Genomic DNA, 22,965 nt, shown 5'->3' with positions numbered 1-22,965 from the left:
GTTTGAACGCTACCTGCTTGTGCTGCACAGAGTTTATATGCACAGCAGATTACCTCCTGGAACACACTGAATGTGTCGGAGGAGAGCGGCACCAGTGAGCTAAATGATTCCATTTGTGACAGTTTCTGCAGGGCATACCCGTGCTGGGCATGATGGGGGTATGATTTCATGTCTGATAGAGCCACAGTTTGCACAGCACCTGGGACCCCCCGTTCCAGTCACTGTTGGCACAACTTGGCCCTTGTTGTCATGTATGCCTCTTCTGCCTCAGTGACTTTTTGAACAGCTGGTGATGACGTCATGCTCTGCTGAGCCATGGATGCGCAGGCAGACTTTTCAGACTCTGCCAGTGTACATTCCAACTGCTTGCCGATAACCAGCGCGCCATCGATTTTCAAAGTATCTGGTTCCAACATTAGCCTCTCTCTCAGCTATGCACTGCTAGTTTTCTAAACAAGTTGATCAATAATAACTTGTCTTGTAAGTTTCCACAGTTGCAGTGCTGAGCCAGCTCCTGTAATGCAGAGGCAAATTATGCAACAGAAACACTGGACCACTCGGCTCTCTGTCAGAGTTTGAAGCAATACATCCGGCGGCTCTGACCAGAGCTGAACCAACTTGAGAGGACTTCATTAGTTGCAGCAAACGTGGTCGTTGTCGGTGACAGAGTTGCAAAGATATGCTGTCCCTCATGGCGCAAACTGTTGCAAAAGGGCGCACTTTCTAGCATTCGACAAATTCCCTTTATCCATAGCCAAAAGATACTGATTAAAAGAGTTCAGCCATCTGGTTGGAGTGCATAGGCGGAGATAAATTGAAATCCACCATTCTCGTTTGCCAAATATTGTGTTCAGACAAGAACCAGACTGGGGTTAAAGTTCCCACGCTTTACTCAGCATTGATTTTCATGCTTGTACAAAACATAAACCAATACCACAACACTCAAACGACATGTCACAAGAACATGACAGTCTCTTAAAGGCATATTACAACAACTGATTTGAACTAAATCAGACATAACAGTTGTACTGGGCTAAAACAAAAACCTGACCAACACCAGTCCTTTTGGAAAAGATTAGACACCCCTGGTCTAGATGTAATCGACATTGTACATATATAACATTTTCTATTATATTCCTTTCATTCTGTCTCTGCATTTGAATTCCTTGCTATAACTGTTACAAACCCCACCAAACTGTTAATTGTCATTTGCTACCATCTACCAGACTCCCTGTATAACTTGTATTGAAGAGCTGGACAACCTGTTCAACTAATTTTCAGTGGATGCTTGAAAACCAGGAAACCAACTGGACCTCATCAAGGTGCAGCAATTGGCCACTCAATTTAATGATCACCCTCCTGCACTGATCACCATCTTCTGTCCTTTTCTCCTTCACTTTTGACTATATCGCTGTTTTCCCTACCCACTCCTACTGTCTCTGTTCCAGAAAAAAGATTCTGAGAGGGATGTTACACATGCAATCTAACACCAATGTTTTAGATTTTGTATTGGGGGCGGGGGGTTGCACACAAATCAGAGATGATACCGTGTAGGGAGCGAAGACGGTATGCGTAAAATGTTCACATGTGGGGGATGTAGTTCCGGTGCACCTTTTTTAGTTAAATACAAATGGCACCCTGTAACTATAAAACTACAACTCCCGGGGGTAATTTGATGACTCATTGCACTGTAGTCTACCACTCAGAATACCTTTTCTGATTGGACTGCACGTTTGACAAATCGTCCTCTGTATCGCTTATGATTGGTTACTTAATGTGGCCATTTTTCGAACTCTTTTCTCCTTTGTTTTTTAGTTTGGTTTGTTTATTGTTTATTGTGAAACAGCAGAGTATTTATTTTTTAAATATCGTTTCTCGCCTGTTTTCGAAGCCTCACGATGCCGGTTCACTCGCGGGAAAAGAAAGACAGTAATCATGAAGAAATGGAGGTGGATTACCCGGAGCAAGACGCTAGCAGTTCCGACGAAGAGGACACCGAAAGCTCCTCCGTTTCTGAAGATGGAGACAGTTCAGGTATGATTTTTTTTGTGGAAAACGTTATCTTATTAGATTGTCACCATTGCTTAGTTTTGCCAGGACACGGGTTGTTAACTAGTGACACATATAATGTGTTTGCTTCACGTTACTGCTGACTGCTACTAGCTAGGTAATGGTAGTGACTGGAAAGTAGCTAACGCTAATTTACGTTCCCGAGCTACTTATGCTTGTGTCGTTATCTGCACGCTCTGATTGGCATTTAGCTAGCTATGCTTTTGGGTATAATGCAGAGATTTCGTACGAATAGCTAAGTATTTATTTTGGCCGTGCCCATTTTTGTTTGCTTGCTGACAATTTGGTTTAGCTAACAATGAGTAAATATGTATCCATTGTATTGCCACTATGGTCCTTTGCATCACTTGACTGCTGTAACCTGCAAACCATATTTCCATTGGTCTCAAAAAATGCATTATGCATGAGACTAGTGAACTGACTGTCTATGGCCATGTGTGCGTAGCCAGAACAGGCTAGCCTTGATTAGCTCCGTAATCTGTATGGCTGTGTACGGTAATCATGTAGGCTAGATGTGGGCAGGTCATGTATGATCAATATGAGAAGGTATGAACAATATTTTAGTTTTGTTCTTTTATGTACGTGAATTTCGTTTAGTAATTCTTTAAACAAATTATTTGCCAGCAACATTTGGCAGCGGAAGAGTTTGTGCCAAGCCTGACTGACAGCTGATGTTGCACATAGTATAATGTTCAGTGGTTGTGGAGACCAATAATTAAACGTACTGTGAATCCGGTTTGGCCGCTTATTTTGTTAAAAATAATTAAACTAGTTGCACCATAATTCAAGTAGCGGCATGTCATGTTCACTATTATCAAAATGGATGACTATCAAGCCTGTTTTTAGGTGTCTTGTTTTCTCATAACAAATCCCATCAGGCTGGTTTTGTTTGTAATATTGTCATGCACTTAAATGGGTGCCTGATTGTTGCAATGCCTGTGATGCAGAGATGGACGATGAGGATTGCGAAAGGAGAAGAATGGAATGCCTAGACGAAATGACCAACTTAGAGAAACAGTTCACTGATCTCAAAGACCAGTAAGACATTGCCATGTTCTGCTCTTTCTTTAATATTCTTCTTGGATGGCCCTAAACCTGCAACAATTGTGGCTGTACATGGTTTATATCTTGTAATAAGACCCATTTAATATTCAATCAAGCTGAGATTTTTAAAATATGACTTAATCTGTTTTGTTGGACAGGCTCTATAAAGAGAGACTCAGCCAAGTAGATGTTAAGTTGCAGGAAGTGATGGCGGGCAATGCCCCTGAGTATCTCGAACCCTTGGCCAACTTGCAGGAGAGCATGAAGATCAGAACAAAGGTTGCAGGTAGGCTTTTGCTGTTTGATTCCAGTAACTGTCACTGTTAGTGGCCTCACCTTAACTGTGCTCTTCCAAACTGAAGAAAAAGTTCATAATGAAGAAAAAGATTACAATTTTGAGACTGGCTCACAGCTAAATACATCTGGAAATTCAGAATTTGTGGACCCAAAATCACTGTATGAATCTATGCAGTTATGCTGGCACATTTATAGTCAGCTCAGTAACCCCAATGAAATGCAGCTTGCTGCTAATGATAATACTGCATAGCAGTATTTAATTTCATTTACACAGCACTTTTCTACTCTTGGTGTCCAAGCATGTACAAAACAAAGGGGGATGGGGGAGGCTTCTCTCACCCACCACTGATGTCTAGTGCAAACCTGGACGATTCGCGGCATCCATTTTGTGCCGGAATGCTTAACATTTGTCAGCTGAGGTCGAGGAGGGGTATTTCAGCCCTAACCTAATAGTAATTAATCGTAAAGCGATTATGTTTTTGACATAGTGAATGTAGTGCAAGGTGTGCTATCACTTCTGAAGCACTCTTTCTGGGCAGATGTTGAATACAGCCCCTCTCTGTACTCAGGCATCTATCGGGAGCTGTGCCTGGAGTCTGTGAAGAACAAGTATGACTGCGAGGTCCAGGCTGCCTTCCAGCACTGGGAGGTGAGCTTCCTGGCGGCATCATTTGGTGCCCAATTAATATCTCTCTCGCTCTCGCTCCCCCCTCTCTCTCGCTCTCTTGCTCTCTCTCGTTGTTGTTTTGGTGTGCGGAGCTCATAACTGTGGTGTTGCCTCGCAGAGTGAAAAGCTGCTGCTGTTCGACACTGTGCAGAGCGAGCTGGAGGAGAAAATCAGGCGGTTAGAGGAGGATCGCCACAGCATAGACATTACCTCAGGTACTACAGCCATTCAGGTACCGTTTTGAAAGTACTCTGGGCCCAGGAGCTATAGCCATCACTGCGTTTTCTATAGAACAGTGGTTCCCAAGCTAGCCTTTACCCTCAACGAAGTCTAATGCTCACAACTATGTACCCCTAAAATGAACATCCTTTAAACCAGTTTTTTTTACCCTCTCTGTGTTTCTGGTGATGTGTACTTTGCACACTAGAGGGCGGATTGGAGCCATTTTTGCCAAAGAACCGAATACAGGCAGACAGCAGCTCATTGTGTGTTTGGCAATACAAAACAGTTTATGGAAATATTTTTCTTCTTAAGATTTGTTTTGTATACCCATTGAAGTTATTGTGTGTACCCCTATGGGTATGTGTACCACAATTTGGGAAGGGCTTCCTTAAATTTCACCCCAGGCACTGTACACTTTACCACAGGTACCACTACTGCAGGTAGTATAGACATTACCCCAGGCAGGGGTGAACATATCAGTCGCCCAGGCTCCCAGGACAACCACTTCCTAGTCCCGGGCAACCAAAAGATCACAAAGGGTTGTCAACCATATGAATTAAGGTTTTATTCATCCCTGCCAGGTGCTCTTAACTTTACCTCAAGTACCATTACTGCAGGTACTGTAGACATTATTGTAGGTACTGTTCAGGCATTGCCTCTCATTCCATGGAGATATTACTAAAGGTACAGTGTTGACATTGTCACCTGAGATGCAGAACAGACTTAGCCTAATACCTTAGGTTCAGCAAAGACCACTGTTGTAATTCAGCTACAGAAGATACTGCCTCTAATATGTGTGTAGAAGTAGAAAGGAGGTCAGAGGGGGTTGCGCGTGTTGAGCGCAAGCAATTAACCTGTAATCTCCCGATTCCTGACCCAGAGCTGTGGAATGACGGGATGCAGTCCAAGAAGAACAGGAAGAAGGACCCCTTCAGCCCTGACAAAAAGAAGAAGCCTGTCGTCGTCTCCGATATCCTGTCTGATGTCACCAGCCTTAATGAATTCTCTTTTGTTTTTTGTTTTTTTACAACATGATGTCAGGTATATTTTTGTACTTGCTTGGGACTTCTAATTGTAACGTGCCGCCGCCTGTAGGGCCAAACCTAGCGAACGCGTGATGTTTAGCCCTGTGATTCACATGGCTCGCTAAGGGAGAGCTAGCTAGCAGATGCATCTCTCGCCAGTGCTGGCTGGCGACGGTTAGGTGCCCTCCTTACCCTGGGGGGAGAGCTGGGTGTGCCTGACTGCTGCTGACTGGGCTAATGAAAGCTGGCTCATGACCCTGTCCGGTCTTAAACAAGCTAGGCAGAGACTGCAAGGCTCAGCCTAATACTGTGGCCTCTGAGCTACAGTACCTCAGATGAGACACCGCGAGTCTCCTCATATTCTCAGCGCTGGGCACAGCTGCCTGCATCGCTGGTGCGTTTCATTTGCTCGGGGAAACGGGGAACTGTAGAGAATAGTTTCCCCTTTCCTCAGGGCTCAAATCATTGTGCAGATTTTTCCTTGACATTCTCACGACCCTATATTGTTTACATGCTACAAGATTTGGACATTCTGGAAGACTGGACCGCGATAAGAAAGGTATTTGGAGCGTATTAAAATAATAATATGCTAATATTAAATGGGGGGGCGATGTGTTTAAGCGGGAAAAAGGAATTTTGATTGTTAATTGCAATTCCATATTCCCCTTGCAGGCAATGGCTACATTGGCCCCACACAGAGTCAAGGCAGATGGTGAGGACAGCATATTTTTTTTTCTCTCCCTCAATAACACTGGGGTGAAAAACGTAGTAGTCATATCCTCACTGGTGCACTGATATTTCTCGGGTTACTCTTCTGTAAGGAATTGGCTAGATAAAAATGTTATGAAACGATTAGAAATTTTTAAAAAATTGTGAATTGAATTGTATTACTTGTATATCAGTGCCTGCTAAGAATGAGAAGCACCAGCACAGCGCTAGGTCTGAGGACGGGCGCTTGTTCTACGACGGCGAGTGGTACAGCCGGGGACAGGCCATATGCATCCACAAGAAGGACGAATATCCCACCAGGTAAGTCAGCAGGCTGTGTCCTCATAGGACGTGCGGAAGGCAGATGGGGGGGGGGGGTTCTCGTTTGTCTTTCTTTTGTCGTGTGCGTGCCTGTGTGTGACGCTCATGTTTGCAGTTTTAACCGTGTGTGGGTTCGCCTGACGCATCTGTAATCTCCCTCTGCTCCACAGTGCCATAATAACCACCATTAACCATGACGAGGTGTGGTTCAAGCGACTGGATGGCAGCAAGTCGAAGCTGTACATTTCCCAGCTGCAGAAAGGCAGATACACCATAAAACACTCCTAGCGTCTGTCGCCCTCTTCTCCTCCGCCTCGTCCAAAGGGAGCGTGAGCGTTTATGGCCCTCCCGTGATTTTCATTGTTTAAAGCCGATGCTCCCTTAATCTCCCAGTGAAGTGTCTCCCTTCTACTGTGTGTTTTCATGTATGTGTGTGTGTGTAAGGGAGAGAGAGAGAGAGAGTGAGCCACTCTGTTGATCCTCCACATGGGAGTGCTGCTACAGGAAAAATTGGTTTCCAAGGAAACCTCAGAGGGTGGGAGGGGCAACTTTGGCTGAGCAGGCGAATGCTATTCCTGCCCTATTGCTGGTTGTCTCTTAGTCTCATTTTTGTCCTTTGATACATATATTTTGGGTCATAACCTCAGTGCATGCTGGAACAGATATAGCGAATTGTGATTGATGCTTCATGACCAAAACCACAAGCCACGAATGCAGATACTGTGACTTGGTGAAATGAAGCAGTCTTGGTGTTTTTCTGTGGTGAGCAAAACTATTGATTGGCTCATCGAAGCTTGTGAGTGGCAGCCTAGTATAGCTCCATCCCTTTTGGGGCTCAGGATGCCTTGCTCTTCTCAGTATTGAAGGGCCTTGTATGACAAACTAACCTTCAGAGGCCCAAATTGTTCTCTTCTCACAAAGCATTGATCTGCTTACCTCATCTGAATATTGCTGCTACTCCACCTACTTAAAAATTCCCGCCACAATGCATTCTCACACGCGTGTGCGCCGGTCAGCTGTGGGAGAGACGTTCTCCATTTTGATTGGTTGCTCTTCTGACTGCAGGCATTGCACAGATCCACTGAGCTCTGTCTTCAGATGCGTCAGTCTAATCATCATTGTGCTCTGTGAGCCCATCCTGCTAGTATAGACATCAGTGGGTCTACACAAAGCCTTCTTGGAAGAGAGCGGTTGGTGAAAACGTGTTGTCCTTAAAAGTGAAAATTTGAAATTTGCATGAAGTTGCATGATTTATTTTAATTTTTTCTGGGATTTTTACATTTCAAATTTTTTTCTTTGTTTCATTTCTATGTCCTATGTCTGTATGCGCAAGCCATTATCAAAATGCTGGGAAATGTTCACTTGTTTTTTAATCGCTTTTAGAAAATGTGAGTATAGATTTTCCTCGTCCCTTTCACTTCTAAAAGGTCATACCTGCATTACGGATGCAGGAGAGCACATACTGCTCATTGTTGCTGGTTTGCTTTTAAGACTTTATTGTCAGTCCGTTAAATTTCACAACCGAATGTGTGAATCTGCCTCCCAAGATTGTTAAAGTGCTGTTGGGTCATCTTTAAAAACAAAAAAATGTATAATCATAAATGTCAAAAATAAGAGCTACCAACAATTTCTCTTAAGTATAATATAACAAAAAATGAATATTCAGGAATATTCCAATTCTAAATGCGAAATATTCAGTGCTGCTGATAGCGTGTTCGTTTGAGGCGTCTTGAGCCGTGTGATTCAGATCATTGGCATCATTTGCCAGGAAGGGAACCTGAGTCATGGTGAAGCTTCACAGTTTCTCCTTTCTCCATTGTACAAATGGAATCGGTTTGGCTCAAGCTGGATCCCATCCTCTCTGACCCCACAGTACAGCAACATTGGCTCCATTGCCCACAATCTGCTGTTCCCCGGTCAAATCGACTGCCTATACTTCATCTGAAGTTCAAGGATCAAGGAGGTTCTTCCCAAATTAAAGGAGACCCTATATGGGTGGTGTACAGTTTTGGTCCTTGCTCACATTAAAGTTAGGGCTAATACTTTGGAGGGCTTTTCACTTCAAAGCTTTGTTGACAATTTTCAGTTAAGCTTTGGAGCTTTGTAATGCTATCTGCATTAAATAAATGTGTCTGTGTTTTTGGTCCTCCAAAGTAACTGATCGATTTACCAGTAGAGGGTGCCATTTGAGATGCTTTAGTAGTAGTGTACAACATCAGTTCTGCTTGTTATTACCTTTTGAGAGGAAATACAAGATCATTCACGTTGGAGAAAGGCCATATCTTTTTTTTTTTCTTCTTCTGTGAATCTGATTAACAGTTTACATTACCTGTTTCCAAACGTCTAGTTGTGTATTAACTTCTGTCCCCAACCAATGAATGATGCATCACGTGAAGTCATTCTTGTAAGCCCTGCCTAAAAACAACACATTTATTCCCAAGAAACAGGGTGAGGTGTAATTGGCTGCATTCTTTGATAAATTAAATGCTGTTCTCACCCTTGCTCTATATGAACTTTACTGGTTCCTTTGCGGTGGTCACTGATGGTGTTATAGCTTTCGCCCCCTTCTTTGAGAGACTCCTTGGTACTTTTGGCAATGCAGATGGCGGTAGCTTACTGATTCTTCCCATGGCAATCTCGTAAACGGGCTGGCACCTGTGACATTGGTGGGCTCATCAGACACCGAATAGCGTGACCGTTCGCTCCAAATCTGATTGAAGTGAATTGGCTTGGTTGTTGCTCTAATGACTTTATGAGCTGTAGACTGGAACAAGCTGATTTAAGATGGGTTTGGTTCCCCCCAGTTGCAAGCCTAAATATTGCTTAGGCTATAGCTTATAAAGACAGGCATTAACGGTGAGTTTATAATACTGTACACACAGGAGTGTATAGTGTACCTCCTGGATGGCTGCCATGTATGTTGGCTTTCGCTCTTAATTGGCAGCATTAATTTGCAATTTTGCATGTATAATCTGTACTCAATTGCATTGCTGCACCATGGGAAAATGCATCAGTCAAATTGTACAGTTTAAGCCAGGGTGATGGGCTTAAACAGAAACCTGTGTACACACCGGGGCTCTGAACATGGCTGCATACTATTGAATCATGTTCACCTCAACTTCATACTATTGGATCTTATGTGTGTGTCCATCCTACATGAGTAACTTGAGGAAGAGGCATGCTTACTTCTTTATCAAGTAATAACGAAAGTAAAAATTGTGCAGTGTGCTCAAATCTATTGGTGGAAATTATACCAAATTTTTACAGAATATTCAGTTTTCATACAGCGTAACTCTTACGAAACTGATGTGGCATGCGCGTGGCACTGTGTTGATGACCTGAACAAATTGGTAGAGAATTCTATTGACAACAAGTAATACGTTTTCTAAAAAGTGATTGCTTAAAAATGACCAATGAATTAATTGTGTGTGCTCCAGTTGCTCTGATACATTTCTGTGCTGACGGGTCCGTGTGTAGTGGTGTCAAACGTGAAAATGAATTCAGTAGAAATAAAGGGTTTCTTGGGTAAATTGTGGGTTCTGTGTATGAATTCATACCTCAAAGACCCAAATTGTGTATATTTACTTGTGCCAAAAAATAGTGTTGCATTTTTGTGAATGCAGTGTGCTGCTACAAATGACATGCCACCTCACAAGGGCATTGTGACCGCAGCCCTAAAATGTTATTGACTCCATTCACCAAGCGCATTTTCACTGTTGCATGTTGGCATTTTTGGTCCTGCAAGGTATTGCCCTTCAGCCTGTTACAGTCCCATATTGGTTTGATCAAAAGATTTACTGTTGTAAATGTGTCACTGTATTTTCCACATTACATTTTAATGTTTCTATTGTAAAGACAAAAAAAATTGCAATGCATGTACAGCAAATTAAATATTTGTTTAAGAAGGCCATCTCTGTTCATCTTACTTTTTTTCTGTGAATCTGCTAAATGTGATTGGGCCATCAGGGCCTGGTAGAAACTTGCCTGCAGTACCACAACACAGCCAGGTAGTGGCAGTAATGACTGACATTTACATTCTAGAACACTACTGGATGGGCCACCTATGTCTGGAGACTTCTGCCGATAAATCACTGCTGATGCATCAGCCTTGTCTGCTGAATCGGGGACCAATCGCACATCACTGACATGACTGGTGAAGGGATATGTATGGCGCCAGAATACGTCCTCTGCAATTTAACTCTGCTCTCCTGAGTTTGATTGCCTATGCCTGCATTTTTGTCATCTGATAAATAAGTGAAAAGGACTCTGGTTGCCGTAGTACCACTTCTGATTGACAGTGTGGCACGGTTGCTCAGCTCTGTTTGGACTAACACTGGAGCTCAGCGAAGCCAGGGAAAGTGCCACTTGTTTATGAATTACTTATGCGCGGCCTGGCACCGGAACCCTCCGGCTCCCCGCGCAGATGCCAGCCTCCCGAGTAACCGTACACTGCGGGGGCGTCGCGGGTCCCTGCTTCTGATTGGGCCGTTGCTCGCTTGGCCACCACGGATTGTTCCGCAGAGCGCCACCTGCAGTACACAATATCACTGCTGAATAATGCAGGGCGATCGAGTCCATTAAAGCTAATTACACTGATAAGAAACCCAAACTCTCTCTGCCCCACCCTGCTCCACGCTATCCCCAGATAGGGAGGGGAGGGGAATGCAGGCACTCTCCCTTGCCCACCCCAGTCTGTCAGCAGTCTGCCCTGCACATAAACCTGTCTGGCCCCCTTACAGCACTTGCCTTCCACCATGCCAGGCATGCTTTGATTAGGCTCACTGGGCTTTCAAGATACTCTTTATTCTATTTAATGCATGAGATGAATGCAGTGCAGTCTGTACATTTTGGACACTGACACATTTTTTGTTGTTTTTGCTCTGTACTCCAGCACACTGGATTCAAAATGAAACTATGGATATGGTAGAACTATGTATAGAATAGGCTGTAATTCAAAACTGATCACCCCATATGGATGTAAATGCCCTCAAATCAAAGCTGATGCACTATAACTTCATTTCAAATCCATTTTGCTGGACTACAGAGAGTGAAATTGTGTCACTGTCCAAATACAGACTGCACTACATAATTTATTTGCATAACATTTTTCCTGTGCTCTACATATTTAAACACAGAAAGATAAGAGAAGTTAAGTAACCCAAAATGTAAGATTTTAATCAAAGTAATTTGTTTTGAAATAAGATATAGCTTATAGTAAGTTTCCTTTCTACTACATTGAGCGAGAATGTGTCTTTTTGCATGTCTGGTTAGTCTGAACTGGCGTGGGTACACACTGTGACTCGATGCACAGGGTGGGGTTGCTGGGTAAGGCCCAATCACGCGTTGTATTTTTCTTTTTTTCTTTTGTCCATATATTTGGGAGATTTATGACACTAATACAGAATTCAGACAACATCCTGCATCATCATTATTCTCTGCAACATTGCCGGACAGTGCCACCTCTGCCTGGCGATAAAACAGCCACTGGTGTATCAGCCTGGCCTGCCGAATGCAGGGTCCAATCACCCATCAGATAAACAGCTCGTGAGGAGATCTGTGTGAGGATACTGCTAAATATTCTGTTAGACCAAAATCTCACTGGAATAACATTGTCGGTTTCATACAGACACCTGAATATGGCATACAGCCAGGCAGCAGCCAAGATGTGTGTCATTTATTTCAGCCAATCCAAGTTACATTGAGCCTCAGGAGATGCTAGCACAGTTTAAATCTTCGCAGAGCCTGTGTCGGGTTGCCCTTGTGACCGCAGGTTTTTTATAAAACATCATAAACTGCCCCCACCCCCCCCCCCCCCTTTCAGGCTTTTCCATTCAGAAATGTGAGACAGCAGGCACGGGAGCAGAATCAAAAGGGTTTCTTTCTCTCTGTCTCTCTCTCCTTTGGATGATTTTGTGTCCATTCCAGTCTTGTCTGAAGTCTCCTTGGGTGACATGGCACACTCTCCTTGGACTGCTGACCCAGAACTGTGGGACACTGGGCCCTCACCATGTTAAAGTTAAACTCAGTGTGAGATTTCAGGGTGAAGTGCCCCAGGCGACTGATGCAACATTCACGGTCTCTCCATGGCCCTGCAGCTTTTTGACACAAACTTCTCTTTTTGAATTATTTATTCACTTAGCACTTTCTCTGCATCAAAGAGAACTTACATGATGTTCTGTTGGCTACATTCAACATAATATACCATTCATTTGTACAAAAGATAGGGGAGGACATTTGCTGGTTTTTACTATTAACAAAATAGACTACAACATTCCAGGTCGAGTTTTGTCAGTGGAACCAGGTGGCACAGGTAGGTATTGAAGATGGTAGGCAAAATGACAAGGCATGATGAGGTGAATAGACTACTTGTCATCAAACATTTGTAATTTTAAGTTCTTATCCATGTATACCTGGAGTGAATTAAACACATTTCAATTCAGGTTTTATGCGCCTACCTGAAATTAATAAATAAAACTGACCACAAGCAGCAGGGTTGAGTGGGTGCAAGAGCCCCAGCTAAATGGATTTTCTGTCCACCTGCACAGCAAGTTTATGTAATCTTTACGTCCGCTTAATTTGCTCATAAACTAGACAAGACATTTTGCGGAATATATATTAAAAAAATTCTGATGAAAATGCTAATCTGGAAATAATGTTTTATGACATTGGTGCCATCTTAAATGGTGCTTTCTTTTTTCCCCCCAGCAAATATTCATTGAGTTTTTACCCAGAACAGGTAGATGACTATGATTATTTGTTAATTATGTTATTATCATGTTAATGTACTTTTTTCTACCATTTCATAAGTAGGACCACCATGTGAACCTAAAGGATAAAAACTTGTATTTCAATGATTATTCTCCAGGGGTTCCCATAGGTGCTCCAACAGCACAGTCAAGCGACCAATCACAAAATTCAGTTTCTAATTGAGACATTTATGAAAACTATTAATTGAACTAATATGGGGAGAGGCGGGAAGGAAAGTGAATGGGTGAAGTTAATTGTTATATAGAAGATCTCATTTTTTATGTACATGCATTATATATTCTTCTTAGCAGATACTTTTGTCCAAGCACACACAACCTTTGCAATGTTAGTGCAATGCTCTACCAACTGTGCCATTGACTACTGTTTTGCTGATAACTAGTAGATGAAAAGGAGATGCTTTTAGTATTTCTTTATATATAACAGATACGCATCCCTTGGACATACCAGAGATTGTTTTAGAGTTTTACTACAGGGTCTTCAGCAGGCTGGGTCTTCCAATGTGCACAATAAGCAAGCATGGCAGAAGGAGTGTAAGGAAATAGTATTTCGCACCACACTGGAATTGCATGTGATATGTTGCACTGTTTCAAAGCCAGCTTCATAGAAACCAGCTCTTGTAATGGAATGGGAGAGACAATATTTTTCTCCAGAGGCAAACATTGGGCAGATAAACCAGTTTGAAAACATTTCAGGATGGGGCACATTGTCAGAGTTTTAAAATTAAGTATAAAATTAGACACTGAGGGGTCCCTCATTTCTATTCCTCAGAAGAAAAGAAAAAATCATGAGTTTATTCTCAGCTAGATGATGTATTTTTATGCAGTAGTTTGGACATTTGTTTGGGAAGTTACTTTATCGGATTGAATAACCTAATGAATTTGTTCGTGCCATCACATTGTTTTACACCACTGACAAATAGACTGGCTTGTGAGCTAGCCTTTGAGCTTGCTGTCAAGATCACTGTTTTGCTTAATGTGCTGTTTGAATATAATTTTAAATATTCATATATAAAGGCTGTTCAATCTCAACAAATGTGCAGTACATTCCCAAAAAAACTGCACTCAGACACCATTCTCCACTGATTGCATATAACATGTCTATCTTGTCAGGCCCTTTGTCACACCATCTTAGCCAATAATTCCTATGCTGAACTAAAGAAACAAGGAAATTATCAGGCTGTCATTCCAGCAGGTGGAGAACTGAGACAGTAGCTGCCAATAACTTATTAAAGCAGGTACATTTTTTTTCACTCCACCTAACCCAGCCTTTCAAAATGCTGGCCCCCATGAGTTTGAAAGCCAAAGAATGGACTGAACACATTTCAGTGGGCACAGAGCTAACATTTCCTTTTAGACTAAGAACCTGGGGAAATTGCTGTGGCAGCATCTGTAATTTGTGGATCTTATTTACGAGACGGTGGGTTGAGAGAAAAAAAACGAAAGAAGACAATTTTGTGGAGCGAAAGAAAATGAGGCTCGTGTTCTGGAAGCTGTCCTAAACGCGGGGAAGTGAGCCCAACGGGGTCCGTGGCGCATTGCTGACTGTGCAGTTCTGCTGCCAGAACCATATCTAACGCTTCTTCCAAGAACTCCCCCACTGTCTTACGTTCCACTCAAACCTTCTGATGGGGTTAATCAAGTTAATAAGGGGAAATTCTGCAGTGTTGTTGCTTATCCATTAAGGATGAGATTGCTGATTTGAAGGCGTCATTCTTCAACTGAAGATTTAATATTTGATGATCTCTGGAGGGACATGTACCTGTGGGGCTACATGTCGATGAGTTGATTGATGTAGCCAAACAGAATTAATGTAGCTATTTGGGATTGATGCGGCCATATGATTGATGTAGCTGCGTGGGATTGCTTTCAGCTAATCGACCAGTTGTCATTAAAGTGTGTAGGCATGAGAGGTCTACTTACAGATACACCTGCTGTGCCAGACATGTTCATTAATGTCTCTCTCTCTCTCTCTCTCTCTCTCTCACACGCCATTCATTACTGCAGAAAAGCACGCAAAGTACACATCCTTATTCTATGTGCATGTGCTCAAAAATATTTTCTCATTTCTAATAGCCATCCCTTCTTCAGATCTGATTATATATTAAATTGTGAAATGGTTCACCACTTCTTCTTGGGCCAATACAATCTGATTTATTGGTTGGTTGATTAAATGACTGAAACATGTATTTTCTGTGAGAATACATTTGCTTTTAATTATATCCTCTGTTGCATGTTTCTTTTGCAGAGAAAATAATAAATATATAATATTTAAAGAAATGTCATGAAAACACAAACCTTTCTGTATTTGTATTTCTCCAACACACCAAATGCACCATTTATGGCGAAAAGAAACCTAATCCTGTCATTTTCATGTTTCACTACATGGGTGTGTTCTATCAATTATGTGACAGTTAACATGAGCAAAAATTGATCTACCTTGATAACTACCACATTTTGACAGCCCTGTCTTTGATCTGATCCTGGTTTATAGGGTGGTGTGGGCCATTAGTATGCAAATTAGTTAAAGATATCGCACATAAACAGATGTGCATGGCTGTGGTTGCTAGGCTGCACACCGTCCTTATTTCCACTGTTGCCAACTTGGCAAGTTTTCTAGTTTTAACAACTTTTAACAAGATTTAACGAGACCCCTTTAGCGACTTTCTTTGAAGAAAGAGCCTAACGACAAATATAACAGCTTTCTCATCCGCTTCCTTGGAAACAGTCGCCAGCACTGCTCTACAGCTCACATAGCAGCTACTGGTTAGTGAATACAGAGAGAAGCTACCATCCTCCAGTGAGGCACACATTCTCATATGCAAATGAATATGTGATGTAATCATAAATATTATCATGCATATTAGCGCATTACATAATTTATCAACTTTTAGTGACTTTTTGTGCATGTGTAAGCTACCTTCTGTGGGAAAAAAATTGGCAACACTGTTCACTGCAGCTAGTTATAGATGCGGAATGCGGTGCTGGTAATATGGTGAGGCCATGTGTATGAGCGCTGAGGTGCCTGATCAAACACAATAAGATGTCATCATGGAAGATGCGTTGCCACCTTCAGCTCAAGTTGGCGAATGGAAGGTTTAATTTGCCTGGCAAAGTGTGTGTTGCTGTTAGTGATGCTACATTATGGTATATAGCAGGGCTACCAAACCCTGTTCCAGGAGATCTACCTTGCTGTAGGTTTTAATTTCAACCCTAATTTGAGCACACCTCATTCTACTAATTAGCAGCTCAAGGCAATCTATAGCTGTTGAATGTGGTGTGCTTTGTTAGGGTTGGAATGAAAACCTACAGGACAGTGCATCTCCACGAACAGGGTTGGGCAGCCTTGATATATACTGAGTCAAATGAAAAGACACTTGTGTCTCATTTTCCATAATTTTTCTTGTTCTCATTGCATTCAATATTTTGATATCCCCCTTTCTAATGACGTATGGAAGTAAGGTTGTCTGAACCTGTGTGTTGTTTGGCTGAGCAAAAGGCAAAAAAGTTTGGAAAGGATTTTAACCAGGCCGTCAGTACCCAAAAGATGTACAGAATATCGTTGCAAATTGCCTTTTGTCAGCTCGATTATTTGAGAAATTCAATCAGGTTACCAAAGCATATTTGGTTGTTTTTATGAGATAAGACCAACAACAGATTTGAACTTCAATTTCATCAGGAGCCAGATGTGTTTAAAGCATCTCTCAGAACATGGAACCAGGATGAATATAGGTCACAGCCTCTAAGAAACTTGCCAGCTCATTGTAGAAATGTAAATTCCAAAAACATTTTCTACAAAGACGGGAAAATTGAATGGAGCCAAGTGTTGAGGGGCAGCCTCGGCCTTGAGGGAATTTTTGACGTCTGCATCAGTTGTTTGCTGAAGTGATGGATCTGAATTTCAAAACAGTTTAACTGGTGTGCAAATAAAACACAGGGCAGATCTCATTACTGCCCCAGCACAGCCACACAAATAGAACAAATGCTGTATTCAGCAGCCTCTCCCTCCAGAGTAACCTCAGCCAACCTCTACCTCACAAGGCGGTTTTCTCCAGGGTACATTCAAATCCATTCAAAGGTCTGAGAACCTAGAAAGAGACAGATTTCCAACAGCCAATGGGGATTGGATGGCATTGACTACATTTGCATGCTGAGTATATAATATTGGAGAATTACAAATTAGCTTTCAACGACATGCCAGAAAACCACAGGCTAGCAGCCGTCCGCAGTGAGAGATACGCCTGTCCTCCTATTGGTCATAGGCTAGCTTTCAGAGAATTGCAACATTTTGTTAATTGTACTACACAGCACGTGCAACCCCAGTGAACAACTTTGTGGTGAGACATCAGTATAAAGTTGGTGAAGCATAATTTAGGCGTTCATGTGAAAACCCATCTACATTTGGTTGAAAAGTGAAAGTTTTCTAGCTGACTAGGAGGTAGTCAGTCTATATTTGGGTAAAACCTAAACTATATTGTGGTCAACCTGGACCATTTATGGCAAAATACCTCTCACCGTGACAGAACACAGGGATGCATTGTGTCCAAATAGCTTGAATACATATCCATTGAAAGCCGATATTAATTCAGGCCAAGTACTTTACAATAGCAGCATCCTAACAGGGAATCAAACCTATAACCATGGCATTATGAGCCCTGTACACAAATCATTGCACTGTGGTACTGCCACTGGGATTTCTTAATGATCTGACTGTACTCCGTCTTATGCTAGTTCTCACATCGTTACCATAGCTAGATGAAGAACAGGTTTATCTGTTTTTAAGAGCATTAGTAAGGGACTTTACCACACACTCTTCTCATTAATTTCTCTTCCTATTACTGAAAAAAAGGTTCTGTGAGCAATAAAAAGGCCCACGATATTTGTTCTGTCTTTATCAAGAAGAGCAATTGCACAGAGAGATCAGGCATACGTCTAAGAACCACCATTTTAATTCAATGGTTTAACACCAGCTAATGCTTTATGCTTTTAATACAATGGTTTAACACTAGCTAATGCTTAATGCTTTATCCAAGCACCCCCTACTCCCTGCAATGCAGTGACTGTTTAACATTATGATACAACTCTAACCTGCTTTTTTGTTTCAACCCTAATTTGGCACACTTGATTCTACAAATTAGCAGCTCAACGGGATCACTAGCTATTGAATGAGGCGTGCTTTGTTAGGGTTGGAGTAAAAACCTACCAGAGGGTAGATCTCCAGGAACAGGGTTGGGCAACCCAACTTTAGATTTTTTTTTAAAGCGGGTAGCTTTAAGTAGGCATTTCATGTAATTTTTAGCCCTAAGAAATTATAATGATCTGAACATTGCCAACGATGTGTTAATGAGACAAGTTTTTTTATTTTTTATTTAAAGGTCTAAAATGTTTAATTTGTGAAATTTTAAAATATAAGTTACTTTGTATAGGAAAGTCTGCTAAATGAATGTCATGTAATGTAATATATTCTTTATGGGAACAATATATTTTTATTGTCACAGCTGAAGACTGACCTTGCTTTCCCTTCACAAACTGCTGTGGATTCCCGTACCTCAGTTTGGGAGTCCCTGCATGACAATAATCTTTACATATTATTTGTTTACAATGGTGTATTTAAGCATTAAGGCCATACTATATTGTGAATATACTTAAAGGGTGGAGTGCCTGCAGTCCTTTTACCTGTGGCTATACTCATAAAATAGCACAACCTGAAGCGCCTTTTATTGCTTTGTAAAAATAGTTACTATATAACAAATACTGAGGACATATTTTAATTGAAAAGTATTTTAATAAGCAGATGTATTAATACTATCCATCCACCACAAGATATAATGTCTGGTACATAAACAATGCAAATAAACAAGACATTGCTATGCACCAGATATATACTCTGCTAACATTAGCCAGCTTAGATATTGAACACTAGCTAACATTACTGTACCCACTAGTGGAGTGGCATATGGCCAGTTAGACAAGTTATTTTTATTTAAATTAATTTTGCCATTTCCATTGTCTGTCAGGCCTTTGCACTTCATATTTCCACTCTCTCTAGCCTCCAGACTGGCATCTGACTATTTCTGTCCCAGCATGCAGTTGTGCCAGTGATAAATGTACCCTGGTGGTGCCTGCCACTTTATAAATCAGCAATAGTTGCCAGGTATAGTTCATACCCACGATTCTCTGAAAAACCAGCAACAAATCAAAAGTCACTTTAAATGTTGCCTTTCTGGTAGCTAAGCTACACAGGCTAATCAATGCTACATACCAAAGGCCTACAGTAAAGTTTTACCACTTGTTTGACATATTGTTTGCAATGGTATAATTTGTAATATGTGTGTTGTGTATGGGGCAAGTCGTACACACACAAACTACCGCACACACACACACACCAGGTTGTGGAGGGGTTGATTGCTATGCGATTTCTCTCACACTGAGTTTAACAAGCATGTCTCTGCTTATGCTTTTGATTTAACTAACTGGCCCTTTCAGATCGAACTGTTTAATATGACTCATAAAACACAATCACAGCCCTATAAAACACTCATCAATTCTCTTGGTGAGTTCTGCTAAGTAATGAAACATAGTATATAGCTGAACATATATGGCCTGACTTTAAATTAGTCATTGCATAATTTTTTTCTGTTGATGTATGTATAGTATGACAAGCAAGCAAGACCTTTAAATCGATAAAAATAAACCTGGCTGTACATACAGTGATTCATATTTGTCTCCAACCCTCTTGTGAAATTGATATTCCCACTTTATATCTTTATTTCAAAGACTCTCATCGCCATACAGGCTCAGAAAGATTTTTAGTCCTTTGACACCAACTTCAGAATAAGCATTGCACCAATCCCACCCCTTCTCTACACACTGAAAAATTTCCATCAGTTAAAGAAGAAAGGAGATGACATAAAATCCCTGACCTTTTCATTTCCATTTTTTTTTTAACATGAGGAGAAATAATAGTATTGTATGGGACAAGATGATTTGTCCCAATGTGGATGTGGTCAGACATGGTCATAACTTATGCAACAGTGCTCTATATGCCAACATCTCATGCAACAGCATACTGAAGAACGCACCTGGTGAACTGATCATTAGGGAACTAGACTTGTAACCGAAAGGTCGTAGGTTCGATTCCCGGGTAGGACACTGCCGTTGTACCCTTGAGCAAACTACTTAACCGAAATTTCTTCAGTATATATCCAGCTGTATAAATGGATGCAATGTAAAATGCTATGAAAAAAAAGTTGTGTAAGTTGCTCGGGATAAGAGCGTCTGCTAAATGCCTGTAATGTAATGTAATGTAATGTGTGCCTATGCAGCACTGTTGATCAAGTGCTCACAGCTATTATTTTTATTTTTGGGTCTAGCTTTTCTTACTATGCCCCCTGCTGATCTTCAAAGCCGTGGCCTGTCTCAAGACCAGACATCCATGTAACTGACTGCTATGAGCTGGCCCACAATGTAAACAGCAGTGTCAACAGCAATGTTGTAAAACACACTTTTATATGCAAACATTGTATGGAATTGTGTTTGGGCATAAGATTTACCTAAATATGTCCTTGAACTGGGTGGGTGAATCTCCTTTCTTTGAGTTTTGTGCTGCATTTGTTTTCGTCGTGGTCTTGCTCGCTGTACCGTGAGTTCTGAATGGGTTCACTCAGTTGTGGAGTTGCATTATTAAAATGGTGGTATCATTTCTCTGGGTCCCTAAACACAGGATCCCCTATCAAATTAGCCGAGAAAGCTATTAATTTAACAGTACACTGAGCTCGGCACGCCTCTGTGTCTGCCATGCTAATTCCCACCTCAGCTTCAGTTTCAGGAATTCCGACAGATGCAGCCCTGTCAGTGGCAACAGAATATCTTATAGGGGTCAGTTTTATTCATCTGTCTCATCTCTTAAACCTATATTAAGCCCCCATTGTTCCTAACAACAAAAGACAATGAATGTGCTCTTTCATTTAATCTTCATTTGCGTTCAAACAAGCTCCACAAGCCTGTGACTTATATGAGTGAAAGGAAAGTGTCCTTGTTCAAAACAAACAGGCCTTGACAAATGGACGTGGTTTTGTTCAGAATTTCACCATTTTAATGTTACCTTATCCCCTTAAGTTCACTAATTATAGTTGTTTTGTTTCAGTGAATGAAAGTTGAGTTTGTCTTGTTTTTGGCTAAATTTAAATTTGGCTAAAGTCTGTGCTTTTTTATTTACACCCACTAAAGGAACTGCTTTTTGACTAGTCATTTTCTAAATATGGAATGAGCGATTGTGTTAGTAATGCTCGGCTCCCATTACTGCCAGGTACTCAATTCAGAGGGGCAACGCAGCAGAAAACCCTTTCTTTGCACTGATGACCACTTTTCCTTTTCACTCCACAGTTCACCAGCTGAGCTGCAGTCATTGAGTCAGAGAAGCATGTGCAATGGTGTAGCCGGTGAAGGCAGTCCTCAGGTGCTTGATCGACCAAATCTGCTTTCGCACGAAGACAGATAATCCTGCCGACTGGGTCCCTGCCATCCCAGGCGATGCTGCAACTTATTATGTGTTTATCATTTAATGAAACCCTGTGTTTTAACAGGATTAGACTCCTGGGAGCCCCTGTGTTTTTTAACCACCACAGACTGATTAACCAAAATTTGATTGGATTTTTTTAGGTTAATTGAACCAGAATCTTTAACACAACAGAAAAGGATGCCTAACTGTTTCATCCATCCGTCCATTATCTTTACCCGGTAATCCTGAGCAGGGTTGTGGGGGGTGCTGGAGCCTTTCCCAGCTGTGTTTGCTTATAAGAAAATAACTTTGGGCAAGAGGCAGGAATAAACCCTGGACAGGCCACCAATCTATCGCAGGGCACACACACCATTCACTCTCACACTCATACCTGTGGGCAATTTAGTGTCTCCAGTTAGCCTACCTGCATGTATGAGTATGTGGACACGGGGAGAACATGCAAACTCCACACCAAAAGGCCTAGGCCGGATTCAAACTCTTCAAACTTTCTTGCTATGAAACAACAGTGCTGCCCACTGCACCAGAGTGCCACCTCTGTTTTAGTAAAGATAATAAGCAATGCAAAGCCAAATTTGGATCATAACTTTGACAGTAGGTAAGAAAAAAAAAAGGTTTTCATGAAAATATCATAGAAAGTCACCAAGCACAAGTTACTTTGTCAGCATCAAAATGGCGGGTTGTGCAGATCCATCTTGTCTTTACTCTGAACTCAACATTTGACTTGCTGAATTCTGGATACCATAACAACAATAAACATACATTGTAAAACTCTCACACTGAGTGAAATGTCTTCCTCAACAAGGGTGTGTGGCTTAAAATGATTTCATGAGAGCTTTCGCAAAGGTACAGTAGAGAGCTTCAGGTGTCAATGCTCTGACCTTTCTGCTGGTGCAAGGATAGATTGAGGGCTCATCATGACAGCCCAGGCAATTTTTACCCCTCGGGGTAACATGCCTTCATTCTCAGATTCTCAATTTTGCAGCTGTTTTGAAAGAGGTACTGGTTAAAAACCAGAAAGACCTTTTTGAGTTTAATAGTAAATAATAGGGCTCTTGATAAATGCTAGTAAAAGCTTGCAACACACAGGAACTCCTACACACCTTTACTGTGGAACATAGACAATGTTTAAATCCCTTTGGATATTCATCTGGTCTATTTTTAAATGGTACTGATATCTGGGAAATAGACCCTTTAATGCCTTACAAGGAGAAAAGTAAGTAAATTAGGCCTTCTACTAGGCAACTTGATAACAGCATTGGTTTGTTTCAATTATGTGTGAAAAAATTCACTGTACACTATAATCCACTGGAAATCTAGTCATTGGAC

The 22,965-nt window shown here is 41.5% G+C and overlaps 1 protein-coding gene across 1 annotated transcript; it reads left to right on the top strand.

Annotated features, from left to right (window-relative positions):
- The first annotated feature begins 1,756 nt into the window (after positions 1–1,756).
- LOC118230785 (breast cancer metastasis-suppressor 1-like protein-A) lies at positions 1,757–10,262 on the top strand. The gene is made up of 10 exons (XM_035424098.1): positions 1,757–2,034; positions 3,018–3,108; positions 3,273–3,400; positions 3,981–4,060; positions 4,197–4,293; positions 5,181–5,270; positions 5,820–5,884; positions 5,998–6,037; positions 6,228–6,354; positions 6,525–10,262. Exons 1-10 carry the CDS (start codon positions 1,899–1,901, stop codon positions 6,640–6,642), a joined length of 972 nt encoding a protein of 323 aa, XP_035279989.1. The 5' UTR covers positions 1,757–1,898; the 3' UTR covers positions 6,643–10,262.
- Positions 10,263–22,965: the final 12,703 nt, after the last annotated feature.

This window comes from Anguilla anguilla, chromosome 6 (assembly GCF_013347855.1).
Source record: "Anguilla anguilla isolate fAngAng1 chromosome 6, fAngAng1.pri, whole genome shotgun sequence".
Lineage (NCBI taxonomy): Eukaryota > Metazoa > Chordata > Actinopteri > Anguilliformes > Anguillidae > Anguilla > Anguilla anguilla.
The sequence above is the reverse complement of the archived record's forward strand: the minus strand, read 5'-3'. Positions and strand labels throughout refer to the sequence as shown.